The 15,573-nt window shown below is 37.4% G+C and overlaps 1 protein-coding gene across 2 annotated transcripts in view; it reads left to right on the top strand.

Annotated features, from left to right (window-relative positions):
- Positions 1-493: 493 nt before the first annotated feature.
- The window catches only part of PKD2L2 (polycystin 2 like 2, transient receptor potential cation channel), a 45,306-nt gene continuing 30,226 nt past the window's right edge, over positions 494-15,573 (top strand). The window contains exons 1-6 of one of the 2 annotated variants that reach the window (XM_024994258.2): positions 494-656; positions 1,342-1,443; positions 5,121-5,254; positions 5,800-6,056; positions 10,093-10,314; positions 13,006-13,234. In XM_024994258.2, coding sequence (XP_024850026.1) covers positions 626-656; positions 1,342-1,443; positions 5,121-5,254; positions 5,800-6,056; positions 10,093-10,314; positions 13,006-13,234 — 975 coding nt within the window. In that variant the 5' untranslated portion in view covers positions 494-625. The remainder of the gene's footprint in view (positions 657-1,341; positions 1,444-5,120; positions 5,255-5,799; positions 6,057-10,092; positions 10,315-13,005; positions 13,235-15,573) is intronic. The other variant, NM_001038552.2, reaches the window with a different exon arrangement.

The raw sequence follows: 15,573 nt of genomic DNA on the forward strand, positions 1-15,573 counted from the left end.
ACTGCTAAACAGATTTTTTTTTCCCCCAATATATATATTTCAACGTTCTCTTCAACCATATTGGGTGGAAAGCGGGGTGGAAGCTATTTTTAGCAACAGCTCTCAATTAGGAAGTATCGGTTGCTGAAAGCTGCAGAGGCGGACAGGGGTCTCCGTTACAATTCGGGCGTTGGCGTTGAGCAAACCTTGCCCCAATGCGACTTTGGTAGTAATTTATTCTCCTCAGTCTCTTCAACTCTATACGAGGACAAAACACCTACCTTTCAGGAAGGGGCAGTATGAAGACTAAACAAGCCAGCAGATATTAAATAGTCAAGAAAAAGTAGCCCATTATAATTAGTTACTACGACTTTTATGATTATGCCCAGGCCTAACGCCAAGTTTGCCTTAGAAATCGACAACAGACAGGAGACAAACGCCGCCATGCGTAGGCCGGCATCATACCTCATGCCAAGCCCTTCCACGCAGCCCTCAGTGCGCACGCGCATTCGCATCTTCAAGCCCCGCATGCGCGCGTTGTCAGAGGACTCTCAGGCACACAGGCTAAGGGCGCACGTGCACAAGAGTATCGCGCAGGCTCTGAAGGCCTAGGAAGGCGAAACGGGCGTCGTGGTCCAAGTCGGCAATGGCTGAGGCTTCCCGGTGGCATCTGGGCGGTGAGGGGCGCTCCTAGGGTGGGGCAGGGCGGAACTGGCAATTCGAAATACCCTGCAAGAAAGTTTGTAACCCCGCATGATTTCTGATGAGAGATATAATCTCCAGATCGGTTACCCTTCATAGCTTCTTCTTGAGAATCGGAGAGGCTCATTGTGTGTGACAGGAAAAGTGAAGCCTCTAGGAGACATCTCACCCCTTGCCCTTGCACGAAGCTGGATCTGGGTGCAGCCACTTGCTGTACATTGGCCTTCGCTGAGCCAGCCTTAGAAGGCCTTTGTTGATCGAAGGAGTAGTGACCTTAGCAGAATCCCAGGCAGAGTCCTTTTTCCTCCTCTAACAGGAGCCAGCCATCCCAAAGCAGTGTTGACGGATGGCGAAAAACGATTAGGGACAGATGAGGGGATTTTGTTTGGTTTGTATTTTGCTTTTTCAGTTTAAAATAAGACTGGTGAGGAAACATCCGGGTTATAAAATTCATTATGAACAGTCATAAAATGATTGCCCACTATCACCATGGGAAAATTTACTAATTATTCCTTCTTCATAAAGTGAGAGTAAAAACATAACCAGAAGCTATTGGAGCTTTCCTTCACAGTGTAAACAGCTAAAATTGCCTGTGCTTTTCCATCCCTATGATTTACGTACATTATAAATTAAGGAAAATTTTTGTTTTATGTCTCACAGGAACTCCGAAACATAAACTGCATTACAGAGAGGACGTAGAAATTAGAACCACACTTCAGGAGTTGTTACTGTACTCTATTTTTTTAATAAACTTATGTATATGTAAGTACACAGATGTAGATGAAGACACTGAACTAAAGTTATCTGCAGATGAAAAATAAAACATGGGTTTTATTTAAAAAAAAAAAAAGGCTTTCAGACTACTGAAACCTCTCAAAACATAGTGACACATTTTATTTTTTTTCCCCATTTATATTTTTTTTTAATTTAACTTTACAATATTGTATTGGTTTTGCCATATATCAAAATGAATCTGCCACAGGTATATATGTGTTCCCCATCCTGAACCCTCCTCCCTCCTCATACCATCCCTCTGGGTCGTCCCAGTGCACCAGCCCCAAGCATCCTGTATCCTGCATCGAACCTGGACTGGTGACTCGTTTCATATATGATATTATACGTATTTCAATGCCATTCTCCCAAATCATCCCACCCTCTCCCTCTGTCACAAAGTGCAAAAGACTGTTCTATACATCAGTGTCTCTTCTGCTGTCTTGTATATAGGGTTATTGTTACCATCTTTCTAAATTCCATATATATGGGTTAGTATACTGTATTGGTGTTTTTCTTTCTGGCTTACTTCACTCTGTATAATAGGCTCCAGTTTCATCCACCTCATTAGAACTGATTCAAATGTATTCTTTTTAATGGCTGAGTAATACTCCATTGTGTATATGTACCACAGCTTTCTTATCCATTCATCTGCTGATGGACATCTAGGTTGCCTCCATGTCCTGACTATTATAAACAGTGCTGCGATGAACATTGGGGTACATGTGTCTCTTTCCCTTCTGGTTTCCTCAGTGTGTATGCCCAGCAGTGGGATTGCTGGATCATAAGGCAGTTCTATTTCCAGTTTTTTAAGGAATCTCCACACTGTTCTCCATAGTGGCTGTACTAGTTTGCATTCCTACCAACAGTGTAAGAGGGTTCCCTTTTCTCCACACCCTCTCCAGCATTTATTGCTTGTAGACTTTTGGATCGCAGCCATTCTGACTGGCGTGAAATGGTACCTAATAGTGGTTCTGATTTGCATTTCTCTGATAATGAGTGATGTTGAGCATCTTTTCATGTGTTTGTTAACCATCTGTATGTCTTCTTTGGAGAAATGTCTATTTAGTTCTTTGGCCCATTTTTTGATTGGGTCATTTATTTTTCTGGAATTGAGCTGTAGGAGTTGTTTGTATATTTTTGAGATTAGTTGTTTGTTGCTTCATTTGCTATTATTTTCTCCCATTCTGAAGGCTGTCTTTTCACCTTGCTTATAGTTTCCTTTGTTGTGCAGAAGCTTTTAAGTTTAATTAGGCCCCATTTGTTTATTTTTGCTTTTATTTCCAATATTCTGGGAGGTGGGTCATAGAGGATCCTGCTGTGATGTATGTCGGAGAGTGTTTTGCCTATGTTCTCCTCTAGGAGTTTTATAGTTTCTGTTCTTATGTTTAGATCTTTAATCCATTTTGAGTTTATTTTTGTGTATGGTGTTAGAAAGTGCTCTAGTTTCATTCTTTTACAAGTGGTTGACCAGTTTTCCCAGCACCACTTGTTAAAGAGATTGTCTTTTGTCCATTGTATATTCTTGCCTCCTTTGTCAAAGATAAGGTGTCCATATGTGCATGGATTTATCTCTGGGCTTTCTATTTTGTTCCATTGATCTATATTTCTGTCTTTGTGCCAGTACCATACTGTCTTGATGACTGTGGCTTTGTAGTAGAGCCTGAAGTCAGGTAGGTTGATTCCTCCAGTTCCATTCTTCTTTCTCAAGATAGCTTTGCCTATTCGAGGTTTTTTGTATTTCCATACAAATTGTGAAATTATTTGTTCTAGCTCTGTGAAGAATACCGTTGGTAGCTTGATAGGGATTGCATTGAATCTATAAATTGCTTTGGGTAGTATACTCATTTTCACTAGACTGATTCTTTCGATCCATGAACATGGTATATTTCTCCATCTATTAGTGTCCTCTTTGATTTCTTTCACCAGTGTTTTATAGTTTTCTATATATAGGCCTTTAGTTCCTTTAGGTAGATATATTCCTAAGTATTTTATTCTTTTCGTTGCAATGGTGAATGGAATTGTTTCCTTAATTTCTCTTTCTATTTTCTCATTATTAGTGTATAGGAATGCAAGGGATTTCTGACACATTTTAAACACTTTAAATTCATTTAGATCAACACTATGTCCATATTTCTTAAGGGGCACAAGTTTAAGTCACAGATGTAATAAAAAGCTTTCGTACTCAACTTTGGTTGAGTCAATTACTCCTATTGGCAATTCTATCTTGAATATAATTATTCCCTTGAGTTGCCAATTCTTGATTTCTTTTAGAGCCATACAGATACATCAGCTTCACCCTAGTCAGACTACAAATGGGTCAGACAACAAATAAGGCCTAAGAAGTTAGTCTTGATGTCTACTTTGATCTTTTCCCTAGCATGTTACACAGTTAATAGTAAAATATGCTAGTTCTGAGTTACAGGAGATAGAAATCAGTGCAAATCTTTAGGGAGGACCAGGAAAACATCTCAACCTACATTCCTCCTATCTGTGAGTTAATAGCATGATCAGTATTAAAGAGCATTTTGTCTTTATAGGACCCAGTATACAGTAGATGTAAGCTGGACTTATGTTGGTATGGCAGTTATTGGGCTGGCAAAAAAGTTCATTCACGTTTTTCTGTAAGATGATATGGAAAAACCCATACCAACTTTTTGGCCAAGCCGGTATTTATCAGTTAACTAATTAATTGGTATGTGGGAGTGAGCTTGAGTCAGATATTGATTAAAAAACAGCTTTAACCATCTCATAAGTTATCTTAGATTAGTTTTTAAATGCTTATTACAGAACATTTGGGGAATGGAAAATATTTAAAATCACTCAATCACATTATTCAGGGATTTAAAAAGAAAACACCTTTTTATAATTAGGAAGAATGGGAAACAAATCTCCAACAGAGGATTTTTAAAATATCTTGGTGTATATAATGACATAATGTGCAACATTAAAGAATGGCACGGGTTCATGTTTGCCATGGAATAATGTTGGAAGATGTATTATTACTAAAAATAAAGGTCTTATAGCAAAAAAGAAAGACATATTTAGTCCATATCCTGATCTAATAGTCCATGGGATGGCAAAGAGTTGGACACAACTGAGTGACTAACACTTTCACTGATCTAAAACCTACCCACCTACCCTAGAAAGAGTGAGAAAGAATACTAGTTAATGTTCTTTTCAATCTTATCGTGTGCCAAAACATAGTTTTAAGTGTTCCACATGAACTATCTCACTTCTCAAAATGTTAGAAATATCCCTATGGTGGGACTCAAACCATTCTGTTTGATTTTAAAGTTCATATCCTTAACTACTCACTATATTGTGTTGCATACTCCCAGTGTTGGAAAAAAAGCCAATTTGCATGATAGTATGTAAAATGTAGTCTCAGTTTTGTAAAACTAAAGTTGTCTTCTCTATACTGTGTATGCATTTAGAAAAATCTGAAGAATATATGCCAAACCTAACTCTTAAGTAGTGGGTTAAAGGAAAGTTCTTCCTGTTTTGTATTTTTATATTTTAGTTTTTTTATTGTTGCTTTTATAGTTAGCAAAATAAAATTGAATTTTCAAAACAAAATTAGGAACAAATTACAAGTACATTTTTATCCTGATAAAAACTTGAGTTCTTTTAACATAAATTTTAAAGTAAAAAATTCTTTTCCTTAGTGACTTTTGGGATGGTAAACCCACATATGTATTACTTAAACAAAGTTATGTCATCTCTATTTTTGGACACATCTGTAGCTGGTGAAGAAAGAACCAACTTTAAGTCTATTCGCAGCATAACTGACTTTTGGAAGGTAAGGTGTGATTGGATGAAATAGTTTTAGGTATTGCATAAAAAAGCCTTTGGCACACATCATAGGGACTTTGATATTTATTGACGGAATGAATAAAAATAAATGTCACTTCTTCAAACTATTATAATCAACCAGTGTTTATTGAGAACCTGTGTTCTCAGTGTGATATAGTTCTTACAACTTTAAAATTGTATATGGTGAAAATTATTGTTAATAATTCCTTGAATTGCCAATAAATTCTTTGCCCATGTTGTGGCAAAGGGTTTTCAGTATACCCATCAGAGAAGAAAGGTTATAGAAATGAGTTAATACTTGTTAAGTGCTTAGAACAGTACATAGAAAGTACTCAGTAAATGTTAACCATCTTCATTATAATCAACATCATCTACCATTACCATTATTAATGGTGGCTTGGCTAATAATTTTCATACTTGTCCTCAAAATCACTGATTTTTATATTCTTATGGATAACATTATGAATGTAGATTCTGTTCACAGTTGATATGAAAATATTTTTCCCATAACATGTATTTTTCTATATGAAGTTTATGGAAGGACCCCTTTTGGATGGTCTGTACTGGGACTCATGGTACAATAATGAGAATCTGTATGATTTAAAGAACAGCAGTCGCATCTACTATGAGAACATACTTTTAGGACTCCCCAGAGTCCGTCAACTAAAAGTCCGCAATGGCACATGCAAAGTCCATTCATTCTTTCGGTCTTTGATGGATGAATGTTATGACAAATACACTTCTAAAAATGAAGATACGGCTGATTTTGGCCTTAAACAGCATACTGAGTAAGTACTGTAAAATTACACATAACTTTTGTAGCACTTAGCATTGTATCTTCAAACAACTGTGAAAATATATTTATTTTCTAAATGATACCAAGAGAGATGGCAGGTAAGGAAACTCTTTCAATAATAGTATCAAAGGAAGACTCAGAGATGCAGTGTTGAGAAAAGGAAGAGTAAACCTGTTAATTTTTTGTTTACCATAGGATACAAAGTGGGTTTTTCCCCCATAGCTGTGGTAGATGAAGTGTTCACTTCAGTTCAGTCGCTCAGTCGTGTCTGACTCTTTGCAACCCCACGAACCGCAGCATTCCAGGCCTCCCTGTTCATCACCAACTCCGGAGTCCACCCAAACCATGTCCATCGAGTCGGTGATGCCATCCAACCATCTCATCCTCTGTCGTCCCCTTCTCCTCCTGCCCTGAATCTTTCCCAGTATCAGGGTCTTTTCCAGTGAGTCAGCTCTTCACATCAGGTGGCCAAAGTACTGGAGTTTCAGCTTCAACATCAGTCCTTCCAATGAACACTCAGGACTGATCTCCTTTAGGATGGACTGGTTGGATCTCCTTGCAGTCCAAGGGACTCTCAAGAGTCTTCTCCAACACCACAGTTCAAAAGCATCAATTCTTTGGCGCTCAGCTTTCTTCACAGTCCAACTCTCGGATCCATACATGACCACTGGAAAAACCATAGCCTTGACTAGATGGACCTTTTGTTGGCAAAGTAACGTCTCTGCTTTTTAATATACTATCTAGGTTGGTCATAACTTTCCTTCTAAGGAGTAAGCCTCTTTTAATTTCATGGCTGCAATCACTATCTGCAGTGATTTTGGAGCCCAGAAAAATAAAGTGACACTGTTTTCACTGTTTCCCCATCTATTTCCCATGAAGTGATGGGACCGGATGCCATGATCTTAGTTTTCTGAATGTTGAGCTTTAAGCCAACTTTTTCACTCTCCTCTTTCACTTTCATCAAGAGGCTCTTTAGTTCTTCTTCACTTTCTGCCATAAGGGTGATGTCATCTGCATATCTGAGATTATTGATATTTCTCCTGACAGTCTTGATTCCAGCTTGGGCTTCCTCTAGCCCAGCGTTTCTCATGATGTACTCTGCATATAAGTTAAATAAGCAGGGTGACAATATACAGCTTTGACGTACTCCTTTTCCTGTTTGGAACCAGTCTGTTGTTCCATGTCCAGTTCTAACTGTTGCTTCCTGACCTGCAAACAGGTTTCTCAAGAGGCAGGTCAGGTAGTCTGGTATTCCCATCTCTTTCAGAATTGTCCACAGTTTATTGTGATCCACACAGTCAAAGGCTTTGGCATAGTCAATAAAGCAGAAATAGATGTTTTTCTGGAACTCATTGAACACAAGGCAAAGTGCCCATTTTTGCTTTTATAATACTCAATCAGCTTCTCTGGCTCTGGCAAGATGCTCTCATACACATCCCAAATGCTTTTTGGGATTCCTAGGGAGTGTCTCTGAAGTACTCTGCTGCTTTCTCACTCTCTGGCTTACTTCAGTGATATCTTGTATTGTTGCCAGTAGGGCTTCCCTGGTAGCTCAGCTGGTAAAGAATCCCCCTGCAGTGCAGCAGACCCTGGTTCAATTCCTGGGTCAGGCAGATCTACTGGAGAAGGGATAGGCTACCCACTCCAGTTTTCTTGGGCTCCCCTAATGGCTCAGCTGGTAAAGAATCCACCTGCAATGCAGGAGACCCGGTTCAATCCCGGAGACCCGGTTCAATCCCTGGGTTGGGAAGATCCCCTGGAGGAGGGCATGGCAACCCACTCCAGTACTTTTCCCATGGATAGAGGAGCCTGACAGGCTACAGTCCATGACATTGCAAAGAATCGGACAGAACTGAGCGACTCAGCACAGCACAGCATCTCGAAAAGGGGCAGTTAGGTTTACAGACACTGCATCGGATGATCCCTGCCAAAGATATTTTGGCCATTGTTCTCCAAAGTGGCTGTGGTTAGTACTAGTAGACTCATGTCTACACTTTATATTGAAAATGCCACTGCCAATGCCACTGACACTACCTACCCTTAACATGGAAGGTGCTGGTATCATTGCATTTAAGGTCATATGAAATCATAAAGGCAAAGTATCTTTTTTAGAATTTGATATTTATCAAAGTGATGTAAACATTTACAAAGGTCCACACTTTCCTGCTTATAATTTCCATTCCACAAGCAACTGCTTTTAGTTGTTTCTTCTTATATATACTTCATATTTCTAAATAGTATGCATATGCTACTGTAGTATGTAGTATGCATATAGTTTTGTATATACATACTATATGTATACTATTTTATACATATATAAAACTATATGCATACTATATGTAGTATGCATAGAGTTTTGTATATCTATCGTCTGTGTCACAGAAAATGTGTGTCATATATCCTTCTTATACCACTCCCTCCTCCAACCAACTTCCTATTCCTCTTAGCCTATGGTTATACCATAATTTTTGTTAATCATTAGTCAATATTTATTTTATATTTATATAAATATAAATACAGTAACTACATTTCCCTTCTTAAGTAGCTTCCCCAGTATCCCTAGGACTGATCATTGCTTTGTGGATTTGTTAACTTATTTTCTCTTTGTATGAGTTTTGGGTGTTCTTGAGGGCCACAATGTGCTTGTATAATTCTCTTGTTTTGTATGTAAGTTCTTAAGTATGGTGACACATTCTCTTAAATATTATACTGCTATAATAGTACTACACACTATTTCCCTTTCAATAAAAAATGAGAAGTCAATTATTTAATTACACATTTTAATTTGGTCTCAAGACTAATCTGTTAGGTATTCTAACATTCCAAATTATAACAACTACAAATAATTTACATTCCAAAATTAACATGGATTTAGACTTTTAATATGTGTCATTTCCTAACAACCAAAATACGAATCAATTTCTTTCTAAAATGTAACATTCATTAATTAAAACTAGTATTAAAAATTGGAAGTAGGAGAGGGTTAGCATAACAAACATTCTTGTTTCATTTTAACAATCGTGGAAAACGTGCAAACATACAACTATGGAATTTTCATTAAATAGTATTTTTTCTTAGTGTAATCATTTTTATCTTCTCTGGTGAAAGCAAACATGGTATTACTAATAGGAAAACAAGTTTAAGCAGAGCATCTTTGGATAATTGTTCAAATCTTTTTGGGGAGACTAAATAGGAACTGAAATGAAGAATCAAAGCTTAATTTTTTGATATCCCATCACTAAGTTCGCTGGGCTTCCTGAACTGCTCAGGGGGTAAAGAATCTGCCTGCAATGTAGGAAACACAGGAGACACAGGTTCAATCCCTGAGACAGGAAGATAACCCTGGAGGAGGAAATGGCAACCCAATCCAGTATTCTTGCCTAGAGAATCTCATGGACAGAGGAGCCTGACGGGCTATAGTCCAAAGGGTCACAGAGTTGGACACAACTGAACACACATAGCACACACACACAACTAAGTTAAAAGTAGAAAGAATGGAAACAAAATTTACTTATATAGATTGTACTTTGTGTACTTTCATTAAAATAAGATACCTATATAGCAACACAGACATTGTAATAAAGTTTTTATTTATTGGACATTTGTAAATGGTATATGATTGTTAGAAGACAAACTGTAAAGCATCTTTTTCCCCACACTGAGACAGACATTTCTGAATTAAAACCCTGGATATTCTTGTCCTCCTCAAAGACTGAAGACAACAAGGACATGTTAACAAAAAAAATTCATCATCGTATTATAGATTTCAAGTTCCCTGAGGCAACGGATTAAAATGTTTTTTTCTCATAGCACTTGTATTGTCCACAATAAGCACTAAAAAATGAAAACATATGCAACCTTAATTCTTTTGGCTTAATCCTTAACTCACCACCTTGCTTCAAAATTACTGTAATGCTTATGAACTTAGTACTACTTTTTTTAAACTACTTTTGAACCAAAAGTTAACTTAAAATCTTATTCTCGGACAAGCTTTCTCATCTCTCCATTATTCTTTTTATGTCTAACAGATGGAAGTACTCTTCTCCTCGTACGAACTCCCCTTGGCACTGGGGATTTGTTGGTGTTTACCAAAATGGGGGGTATATTTTCACTTTATCAAAATCAAAATCTGAAACCCTAAACAAGTTCATTAACCTCCGAATGAACAGCTGGATCACAAGAGGGACTCGAGTTATTTTTATTGATTTTTCAGTATACAATGCTAATGTAAATCTATTCTGCATTATCAGGTGAGTGACTCAAGACCTCTTAGTATATTGAATTTAAAAGGCATCCAGAGCCCTCATTAGAGTTTCCAGTTTGTGCATGTTTGTACTGAGATTAAAATCATAAGTTCCAATATAAATATAATGTAGTTCCTCCAATAATGATGAAGAAAAAGCAATATCATATTCATTGTTTTACTCTTTCAGGATATATTGCAGAACATGAAGAATTACATACAGTAGGTTAGTTTTATATTACTTAAGAATATATAGCCTTATTTCTTGTCATTCTGCAGCTGAACAAATCTAAGATTTAGCCCTAACGATTTCTTCCTTTAAATCAGATCATTCAAATCTGTTGATTTCCTTTCACAATGAGCTTCTTTATTAAGTTATTAATTTTTGTCTCAAGAATGAACAATTTAAGATTCAAACAATATATAACAGCAGCCAACATCCTAGACATGATTATAGCCGACAGTGATTTGCAAATGGCCCCAATTCTTCACATCTTTGCCATGTAAACTTGTAGTACCCTGTCACCCAGGGCAGGGTGAAATACCCCAGAACTAGATACTAGACTCCACCATGTGACTTTCTTTGGTCAATGGAATGTCAGCATATATGACAAAAGCAAGGGCTTCCCAGGTGGCACTAGTGGTAAAGAACCCGCCTGCCAATGCAGGAGATATAAGAGACATGGGCTTGATCCCTGGGTCGGGAAGATCTGCTGGAGGAAGGCATAGCAACCCACTCCAGTATCCTTGCCTGGAGAATCCCATGGACAGAGGAACCTGGCAGGCTACAGTCCATACGGTCACAAAGAGTTTGATACAACTGAAGTGATTTAGCATGCACACACGCATGATACAAGCAGAAATTTGAAAGGGGTTTGTACATTAAAACTTGCTCTCTCGCACTCCTGCTATTGCATGAGAATAACATGCCAGGGCTAACCCGTTGGACCCAAGAAAAGAATGAGAGACATCCCCTCTCACGAGGAGGAGGAGGAAACAGCCGAAGAGAAAAAAATTATTTCTGTAGGTCTGATTATCTTAGATAATCCGCCTAACCCGGACCATACTATTTGGCTTAGGCCTGAGGACTGGCAAAGCAAATACCATTACTGTGATTGAATCTGCCTGGGGACTGAATTAGCTTCTAAGCCATCTGGGAATGGGTGAATGCCTGATACAATTAAGGTTCTGTTAGAAAGGAGGAATAGGATAATGATAATAAGGAATAGGATAATGAAGTCAGTAAGCCACTTTTTTCTCTTGAGTTTTACATTTTTCTTCTGAATGGAATATGGAATCAGCCTTTACTCTGACTGGGGAACTTGGCCCTTGTGCAACAGTGATGGTGAAAGATGGTCACAGCCTTTAAAATGTATAAAATGAAAGCAAATGAATTACTGTCAGCAGCATGTTATAGTATTTTCTTTCAGGGAATCACCTTCTTACCAACAGTATTCACCTTTCCCGATAGTCCTGGTAGGGATAAAGTAAAGAATACAAATCACTCCAATGTCCTAAATAAGAATAGAAACAATGGGGTAATTGGCTTACAGTCATACGAAGAACTCCTTGTAATACTACATTAAGTCCATATTTTCTGTCTCTAGGTTTCATGCTTTTTATTTATCTTTTAAAATGTTTTTTAGAAATTTCAGCAGATTTTGAAACTTTTAACTGGTAGTATAATCAATAGTTGTATGGGAGCATATTGCTTACACTATGACCTTATCCACTTATTTTCCTTTTGTACACATATCTGGCAAACTAAATGCTCATCATTTTTTGCTTTTTGTTTACTAGTCTACACTTCAGGTCAAAATACTAAGTTTCTTTCACTTCACTCACTTGCTCAAATTTGTACACTGACTATATGCAAGGTGAAAAAAATTCCTGTTTTCTATTTGTTAACTGGATGTTTTGTTCTTGATTTTGGTGAGGTATTTTTGGGGTTGAGGGGGGCAGCACCTTATTCCTGTACCAATAAGATTTGCTAACACCTTCAGGTAGGAATAATTACATTATGAATTTGTGATAGAGATCCCGGGTTCCTTGAATTACTGCCAATTCTTAATTACCTGCAGTTATGGAAAAAACTAGGAATACAGGGAATTACCTAAAAATCTTTTTATATTTGGTACTGAAGTAATTTTTATACTTCTACTTGCATATAGATCTTTGCATCCAAAATCCAGTGCCTAAAGTTAAACAGAAAACATTGGCTTTAGTATAGTATGTTATCTTGAGATTTAGAAGCAAGAAGTATCTCTGATAAGCTAAAGGGGGAGAGTGTATTTCCCTCCTCTTAAATATTTAGGGAGCCCTGAATAATAACAGTAACTAACAGTACAGCATGTTCTTGAACATCACCCCTCATTCTGTGGGGATAAATTAGCAGCCCAGTTATGAATGAGCAATCAAAACATAGAGTAAAATGAATGTAACGTCACATCTTTCTTTCTTTCTCATTTACACTGGTCTTTGACCACTGTAAATTTTCAGAACACCAAAAAAAAAAAGTGGAGCATTAAAAAAGAAGTAAATCCACAAGAATTTTTTGAGCCTGTTACCCTGAGAAAACATATTTTGTACAAAATAACTATTAAAGTATACAACATCACTGACTGGAAATTTCAATCGAGTTAGGTACTGAAATATAAATTCTTGAAATGCAGTTACTTTCACAAACCTCATTTTACAGATTGGTGGCAGAATTCCCTGCAACTGGAGGAATACTTACTTCATGGCAGTTTTACTCTGTGAAGCTCCTCAGATACGTTAGCTTCTATGATTATTTTATTGCTTCCTGTGAAATCATATTTTGTATTTTTATTATTGTCTTCACAATACAAGAAATCAAAAAACTGAAAGAATTTAAATTTGCCTATTTCAAAAGTATTTGGAACTGGCTAGAATTATTACTTTTGGTGGTAAGTATATTTTCACAGATATGGTTGATAGAAATCACATCTGAACTCACAAATGAGGGAGCTGTAAAAAAAAAAAAAAGTAGAATTTTCTATTCATCTGGGATTTATTCTAAAAGCTGTAAGTATCAACCATAAAATGAACTGTCAAAGTAGATATTAATGGTGTGCCTCCAAAAGGTAGAAGTCTTTTTTTTCTCTGATTTGGTCCTTGTGAGGACTAGCATAAACCTAGAGGAATAGGTGATTTCATAGGTATTATGATTTAATTGGCACAGTTAAGTCTCCCTATTCCCACCCAAAAATATGTATTCCTTACAGGAATGTGTTGAAAATAAAGATTATTTGGGGGAAAGGTCCTTCAAAATGTATTCTTCTACATTGCCTAAATCTGCTATCCTGAATTTTTAAACAGGTAAAAGACAAGCCTAGGCAGAATACTGAAGGTGGGGATAAGGTTTGAGAAGCCAGAAGGGGTAGCTTGTAGGTGCAGAGGTGCCACCAGGATTGGGGGAATAGTCCTTGAAAGAAGCTCCAAAGACTGCCAGTTTTTATAACTAGAAAATACTAAAATAAACGTAGAGGGCAGAGTGAGACAAACTGTAAGATTTTGGTTTTAGGAACAATGAGCAAATATTCGGGCTTATACAATCTGATCTTTCACTCTTATTGGCCCTTAGTTATAGCCAATTGAGTGTGTGTGTCTGTGTATTTGTGTATATATATTATATATAAATATATATGTATATATTTCAGCCTGACAGTGACAAGACAGGTCCAGGTCACCTGTTCCCAATGGCAGAACTTCACAAACTTGCCAGGCCTTCTACCTGGTGTGTGTGTGTGTGTATACATATATATAAAATCTGTTTCCCAAAACCAAATTGAAAGTTTTTCTGGTACCCCCCCCCAATAATGCTTAACATAGGGCATAAGCATTAAATGTTTAACTGAGTATTTTAGGGAAAAGAAGTCAAAGGAAAATTTTCATAATAGTTATAACAGTCATATAGCTTTATAATAATAATAGATAAATAATAGACAAAAGATAATCTGGTCCTAAAATCCTCTCCTAAAAGAACTGTTAGACACAGCCGCCAGCCCAGAGCTGGATCACGTAAGTGCAGTTGCACACCCCCTGCTCCAGAATCCTCCAGAGTCAGGTGGCGTGTGCTGCATGGGGTATTTGTAAACTCTGGGATAAAGCCAGGAAGAAAGAATTGGATCGCGATGTCCCAGCATGGCCCTTCACTATTCAGCCCCAACACACACCTGTTTACCTGGAATGCATCTGGAAAGAGCTGCAACCAAATCTGCCTTCCTCCAGTCCCACTTGGTGGTTTCCAACCGCCCAGACCTGCCATAAACCACTGAATCCCAAATGATGACAGCATTCTTCCATGTTCCATTATTTCAGAACTAGTTTGGAGAAATCAAGCCCTGAGCCTTTGGAGTGGGAGCACTGACTCCAAGATCCTAGACTACCAGAGAACTAACCCTAGGAAGTATCAAATAGTGAGAAGTCACACAAAGGAAACCACTTGAATACAAGACCCAGCATCCTCCAACCATAGCACCCCGTGCAGGACGCCTCATCTAAACAACAAACAAAACAAAAATACAAACTTAATCACCAGCAGACAAGATTACCAACTCACTCAGCCTTGCCCATCAGAGAAAAAACAAACAAAAAAACCCAGCACAAATCTCACCCTATATGAAGCTTACACAAACCACTGGACCACCCTTGGGAGGGCACAAAGCAAAAGGAAGAAAGAATTCAACCTTGAAGCCTGGGAAAAGGAGACCTCAAATACAGTAAGTTTAAAAAAAAAATTAATAATAATAGTGAAAAGGCAGAGAAATACTACACAAAAGAAAGGACAAACTAGAAACACAGAAGTCCAAATACATGAAGATGAAATAGGCAAACTACTTGAAAAAGAATTCAGAATAATAATGATAATAAAGATGATCAAAAACCTTGAAAACAAAATGAAGAAAATGCAAGAATCAATTAACAAAGATGTAGAAGAATTAAAGAATAAACATACAGAGACAACGCAATTACTGAAATTAAAAATACTCTAGAAGGAATCAATAGCAGAGTATCTGAAGCAGAATAATGAATCAGTGAGCTGAAGATAAAATGGTGGAAATAACTTCTGAAGAGCAGAATAAAGTAAAAAGAATGAAAAGAACTGAGAATAGTCTCAGAGACTTCTGGGACAATACCAAATGCACCAACATTCAAATTATAGGGGTCCCAGAAGAAGAAGAGAAAAAGAAAGGGTATGAGAAAATTTTTGAAGAAATTATATAGTTGAAAATTTCCCCAACAT

The sequence above is a fragment of the Bos taurus genome, chromosome 7 (assembly GCF_002263795.3).
Source record: "Bos taurus isolate L1 Dominette 01449 registration number 42190680 breed Hereford chromosome 7, ARS-UCD2.0, whole genome shotgun sequence".
Classification (NCBI taxonomy): domain Eukaryota; kingdom Metazoa; phylum Chordata; class Mammalia; order Artiodactyla; family Bovidae; genus Bos; species Bos taurus.